Consider the following 6,597-nt stretch of genomic DNA (forward strand, 5'->3'; position numbering starts at 1 on the left):
CAATTTAAAATTTACAAATTTTATAAAATTTCATGTTCTTATGTAACATTAATCTGTCATTTTGATAATGTTGGCATAAGGTGCCGAAAACGAACATTTGAGTATATACAGAACATTTATTAATTTTTTCTGCGAAGTGAGTCTCATGAACGACAATTCACCACAATTTTGGTAAAATTTATGTTGAAATGAAGAATATATTTCAGTCTAATGTTAGTACAAAATATCATTAGGCCTTTGTAATTACCGCACGACGCGCGATTATCATGACAACTAACATGTGCGTGGGTAAATTGTCACGTACGCTGACAGTTTATGGTCTGGTTGCTATGGTTTTTGTGATGATAAGCGTGTAGGGACGCACGTGCGCCTAGAATGTCGATGCCAGAGTTATAACCTTTGATGTCCTTCTGTTTAATTGCCTTGTTTGGGTCAACTGCATGGTCAAGCTCAAAACTCATGGTCAAGATGACCAATTATGATTAGCCTAGGAGTTTCTGGGCAGATCAGTCATGTCAGTGACTTCGTTTAGGAATGCCCAGATTGTTTATTGAATGTTTTCACTGATAGCCTTATCACATTAACTCGGTGTGAGGTAATTAATCTGGGCTGATAATGACGCCGTCGTTTAATGATAATGACGCCGTCGTTTGACTACGGTAAGGTACGGTAATTTACGGCAATTTATTTAGGCACGGGAAGGAAATAAGTAGGACTTAATTAAGGGCCTCAACCTGGCACTGGTTTTCTGTGTTTTTTTTGTTTTTGGTTTTTTTGTATATTTTACCAATAATAATACTGTAATTACGCCATCCCTAACTTCATCATAACTAATAGGCCTATGCTAGGCGGCAGGCCTAACCAGCCTAGGCCTAGTAGGTGGCAAGACTAGCATAACTATAGATAGGCTAGGCTAGGCCCTAACTAAACTAGCCTAAGCATACTAGGTCTAGACTAGGTAGGCCTAGGCTACAATCTGCAGTCTCTGCCAGTTTGAAAGAATAAAACAATTAACGTTGGTATCACCGGGGATATTGCAAAATATTGCTCATGAATTATTTGTTATTTAATTGCAAGAAATTTCAAACTTTTTAAGTGAAAAAACACGAAAAAACAATCGTTTGAAATTTTTTTTTTAAATGTTGATTTTAAAAAAAAGTGATGAGCGAGAGGGTGATGAACTAATCAGGGGTTCATTTAAGAATTTGAGTAGCAGGAGAAATTTGAAAGTAACAGGAGAGTAAATTGAAATAGGCCGGGGTATAGGGGGCCACCTAGGCCCCCTCGCGGTCCAGGGGCAGAGCCCTGGTCGGGGGTCAAGAGGGCGGAAGCGCCATTGCGCTCCAGGGTTTTTTAAGCCCATTTGATGGCATTTCTCTACATCATTTTTTTTTAAAACAGTTTGATTTGTTTAGTTACATCAGAAGCTGAATCTGCTGCATCAATTTTCGCAAGAACATTACGCATCAGTTTAGCGACTCTTGAATGCCTTGATTATGCCCTGGTCTAGTGGTTGAAGGACCGATGTGGTGTTTGCTGGAAGAAATGCAAGTTTCATGTTTGATTTATTAACGTCGACATGAGAAGATGCGTTGTCGAGGAACAGCAATATGTGTCTGCGTTGAAACTTCATCTGACGGTTAAGGTCATTCAGATAGTCATCGAATAGTGCCCCAGTCATCCACGCTTTGCGATTTGCTTTCCATACAACAGGCAGTTGATCCTCCTTAATGTTCTTAAAGCATCGTGGGTTTTCGGCTCGGTTAATTACCATAGGTTTAAGCTGAAATGAAAAGAAAAAATAAATACCAAGTGTTAAAAAGAAATCATGCATTTATCTTTAATTATGTTGGTGATGATGAACTGATAACGTGGAGGAGTGGTAGCCCTTGACGATTACAATGATGACAATGATGATGATGTCATTATGATTATGATGATGGCGATGACGGCAGTGAAGATGATAATAACGAACTAAATTTTTTACGACGGTACGTTATGATGACGATTGAGGCCTTAACAATCATGGTGGTAAGGATAACAGCAATGAATGATACGAAAAAATGATGGCGATGCAGAATAAAGGCAAGGGATAAAAGAGACAAATTGTTAACCTTCTTTTTCACCAGCCATGCTGCACGTAAACATCACAGTAATCCGGTCTTTGGAAGTTTTAATTCCGGTCACATCATCTTGCTTCTCAGCTAGGGTGCGGTCTGGTAGTGCTCTAAAGTACAGGCCTGTTTCATCGCAGTTGAATATGTCCTCAGGTTGGTAACCAGCACATAAATCGGCAATCTTGCTTTTCCATTCAGTTACAATGGTCTGGTCAACATCCCCTCTTTCATCGCATACCGCCACTTGTTTGATTTTGTTTCGTTGTTTCCATTTTGTTAACCATCCATCAGATGCTCCAAAGTCGATTATGTTTAGTTGTTCTGCAAATTGCATCGCCTTTGCTTTTATTAATGGTTTGATAATCGGGATGTTCTTATCCCTCGCTGTCCGGAACCACACCAACATCAACTGATTCATATCGCTAAATTTAGTTTTCACAAATCTAAATTTTGCCACTGTACTTTCTTCCTTTTTGGATTTCCATTTGTCTTTGGCCCTGTAGATGTCACTGACCGTTGACTTCCCACACCATATTTCTGAGCTACTTCAATTCGTTTCATCCCGTTGTCTATATCGTCGATCAATCGGAGTTTCATTGCTACATCAAGTTCAGTTCGTTTTCGTTTGGTCGCCATAATGATAATGATGAAAATTCGCAATGGGGCATGATTTTTAAACTGTTGGATTTCTTTTGATCCATAATTTTAGCGCTGGGCATTCAGATAATGAATTAATAAAAAGAAAATCCCAAAACATGAATAAAAGAAAAGCCATTATGTATCAAAACATAAGTCAATAAAACAAAGACACAAGTTTAAACAAAGCACTTTATTAAAAACAAAACGCCAAGTCTGTTTGATTTTTCTCTTTATTTGAATCAATGAAAACCGGCCTAAATAGAAGACGGTTAAAACAATGAACTTTTAAATGCGCTATCGGCGTGTCACATGATTAATGCGCTATTGGCGTGTCACACGATCAACACTAACAATCGTACACGTGGTGTTGTTCTGTGATTGATAGTTGTTATTTGGAGTCAGTCGATGTGTCTCCGATGATTTATTTAACATATTTCGTCAATAAATCATTGTTTTAAACTGGCCATCCGGTTTTCAGAAGGTAATTTTATTGTTCCGGACTTAAGAATTTGGCCGGAATTCGGAATTGGGAGATCCGGTTTTTAGAAAGTATTTTAATACAGTAAGAATAGGAATGATTTTGAGACTTTAAAAAACGACCGGTTTTGTGTGAAACCCGGTATTCTGGGTGGTCGGTATTGGGAAAGTTGACAGTACAACTGATCGTGTTAATACACTTAATCTGTTAATAAACAATACAACACAGGCGCTTTTATGAAGAATAATATGCTGTATTATATGCATGGCTGATTTCTAAACAATAATTTTAGATTGTATAAGTTATCAACGTCGACAATGCTGATATCTACGGATTATTTTAAATTAAATGAAGACAAAATACCTTAAATCTTATGCGACCGTTGAGATGTAGGATAAAAGGCGTTACGGTTAACTGTGGTTTAACCATGTTAAACCAATTGGATTGTCCCAATGCACGATGGACACATGCAGAGTCTGCTAATTACTTTACAATGTTATGACCATGGAGGAATCCCTCCAAGCTATGACAGGTAAAAGTATACTCACTGTCTATTGTTATCTGGGTTTGCTCGATTATTCCACATTCCTCTTTGTTATCCTGTCAAATTACGCCACATTTCGCCGTCTCTTAGGTTTTGAATAGTTAAATCATTACTACCATTTTGTCTTACTTCCTGAGCATTCTATTAAGAATATATAAATGCATAATGTCATTAGATGCCAAATATTCCAAATTTAACTCAATGAAAACATAGCATTACACACAATAAAATAATTTATAAATTTTAGTGTGATTTAATTTCTTTCCCTCTACTTTTATAAGAAATTTATAAAATACGAAATTACAACTCATCTTTATTATATAAATGCCATGCCTACGTTATAACGATAGGCCTATAAGTTCTTTTTATCTGTTTGAAACAATAATTGTAGTATATTAATTAGTAATTGTAGTATAATAATTATATGTGATTCCAATAAATGAACAGATGTCAATATGTAGAAAGTGTTTCACAACTGAAATAATCATATATTAACGTGCATAATGAAAATACATTTTGTAAGAAATTATCACCATAAATTAATAATTATTTGTTTTTATTATGTATAAGTTAAAATGTATTTATTGCTTAATAAATTATAAAACATTTCACTTTCTGCCTCTCTCTCTCCCTTCCTCTCTCTCCTCTCTCTTGCTATAAAAACCTCCAGTTTTAAATGGTTACGGTAACTTACCTTTGCTCTTTGTTGGCGAAACAAATTCCATCCACTTGTTCTTCGTCTTTTTTGCCTTCTTTTTGGCGTCTCATTAATGTTCACCTCCTGTAGAGGTAGTCTCTCCATCCTTTCTTTTTTATTTGCATAGAATAAGCACTAGGTGTTTTACTGTAAAAAAGTGAATTAATGTATCAGTATATCCTGGTAAATCATCTTGTTATTTGTTAGAGTCAGAAAATACTATGATGCGCATTAAACCGAAATGATATGAAATTTTTAAAAATATCTATAAAAACAAGTATATATGGAAAATAGCATAGCTACCATCATCTTTATTTACTTTAGATGATTGTATTTCAAATTGTGTTGCGTGTATACTTTTTAATTTATCTTCTATATTGCTGGAGTGTAGCAACTGGTGGTATGTTTTGCAACGTCATCCGAGGAGCCCGTTGCAATTGAGACGTATCAAGGGTGTATTCAAAAATGCTTCTAATACACTCCCTCTCAAGATCCTTAAGTAGATTGTGGCTAACAATTATCACGCCACGTCGAAAAGCTTCATCGAGTAAAGTTGGAACTTTCCCTGGATCCTTGTCACATTCTTTTTGTGTGGTTACAACTATTAAGTTGTGCTGTGGAACATATGCAGGGGGTAATTTGATCTTTATAATAGACCAAAGTGTTCCACCGAACTTCGCAACAAGTCCTGATTGAGCATTTTCCTTGTGTGACTTGTAAAGGGTACTGGCAAGAACAACGGTCTTACAGGACAGAGCAGATGGTGAATCGTTATCTGAAATATTTTCTGGATCAAAGACTATAGGTGTGTTTTCTTTATTCCCGGTACATTTGGCCACAAACTCCTTGAAACGTTGTTGGACATTCTCCGAACAAGTGGAAACTTCAAAGACTATCTTCCTCCATTGCCACTGAAGAAGTTTTAATTTTGGATCCTCTTTTTGTTTTCCACCCCCACGTATGGTGTGTTGATAAAAATGGCACATATCAACATAATGCGACCTTTCTCCCCTTCTGTCGACAGAGGCATTAAGCTATGGAAAGGCAATAATTTTAAAAGAATTGGTACAACATCGATAAATTTAATTTCATATGGGGATAGCTTGTTTCCAAATCTATGGACCTGGAGCCTATGAAATATATCGGCGTGGTGTAAATATTTATTTATCATCTCACTGTTCAGACCCCACTCATAATCCTCTTCCTTCATGCTTCCCATTGGTCTTCCTTCAAGCAGTTTACGTGGAAATAAACGTAGAATTTTGTACATCATTGCAAGATGATAAAATATTAGCTGGTGTATGTTCTTGTAAGTTATCTTTGGAGTTGGTAGTTCCAACATAACCTGCAGATCTACTGGTAAATTGTGAGGATATTCCGTGTTAGGAAGGACGCCATCGAAAATGTCAGTAAATGGCATGGCATTTTCATATAAACGTAGAATTTTGTACATCATTGCAAGATGATAAAATATTAGCTGGTGTATGTTCTTGTAAGTTATCTTTGGAGTTGGTAGTTCCAACATAACCTGCAGATCTGCTGGTAAATTGTGAGGATATTCCGTGTTAGGAAGGACGCCATCGAAAATGTCAGTAAATGGCATGGCATTTTCATAGGCAAAGAAATCGGTGTCAGCCGGGTATAATATAAGTTGTGCAGATGATTTATTCAAGGATATCTTTTGAAGGATATCATTTTCATCAAACTGAATATGGAATCCGCCGTCTTTGTCTCGATGTACACCACGAGCCTTGATGTTTGCTTCCAGTCTCTTTATTCTTGCCGATCGAAATCGGGATCTTTCTTTCTTTATTGTATACGCAAAAAAAACAAACAAATGGTATACAATAGGAGCCAAGAAATAGACAAGTCTAATCGAGCTTGGCCCCTTTCTTAACTATCCCCCTCAGCCCCAATAAATAAAATAGAATAAAATAAATATATAAATAAAATAATGAAAATAAATAAATAAATAGGCATCAATCTTCATACTCAGAATAAAGTAATTTTTTCAGTTTTGAAACAAATACATTCCTCGAGGTAGTCTCTCTTAACTTAACAGGTATTGTATTCCAGAGTTTAGCACCCATATAAGAAATTCTAAATTTACCTAAATTAGTTC

The 6,597-nt window shown here is 36.2% G+C and overlaps 1 protein-coding gene across 1 annotated transcript; it reads right to left on the bottom strand.

Moving 5' to 3' along the window:
- Positions 1-1,471: 1,471 nt before the first annotated feature.
- On the bottom strand, positions 1,472-2,753 carry LOC117117220 (tigger transposable element-derived protein 6-like). The gene is made up of 3 exons (XM_033261461.1): positions 2,632-2,753; positions 2,152-2,539; positions 1,472-1,783 (listed from the first exon to the last, which is right to left on the bottom strand). The coding sequence occupies exons 1-3, from the start codon at positions 2,751-2,753 to the stop codon at positions 1,472-1,474; spliced, it is 822 nt and encodes a 273-aa protein (XP_033117352.1).
- Positions 2,754-6,597: the final 3,844 nt, after the last annotated feature.

Source organism: Anneissia japonica, unplaced genomic scaffold, assembly GCF_011630105.1.
Source record: "Anneissia japonica isolate Jap-2015-1 unplaced genomic scaffold, ASM1163010v1 scaffold29274_len24818_cov105, whole genome shotgun sequence".
NCBI lineage: Eukaryota > Metazoa > Echinodermata > Crinoidea > Comatulida > Comatulidae > Anneissia > Anneissia japonica.

Excerpts from the sequence above, each read along its gene's own strand:
- LOC117117220 (XM_033261461.1), bottom strand. The coding sequence starts at position 2,753 with ATGGCGACCAAACGAAAACGAACTGAACTTGATGTAGCAATGAAACTC. Across the intron at positions 2,540-2,631 it reads TATGGTGTGGGAAGTCAACG|CGATATGAATCAGTTGATGT; the intron begins GTCAGTGACATC and ends AACTAAATTTAG. Across the intron at positions 1,784-2,151 it reads CTTCCAAAGACCGGATTACT|CTTAAACCTATGGTAATTAA; the intron begins GTGATGTTTACG and ends TTTTCATTTCAG.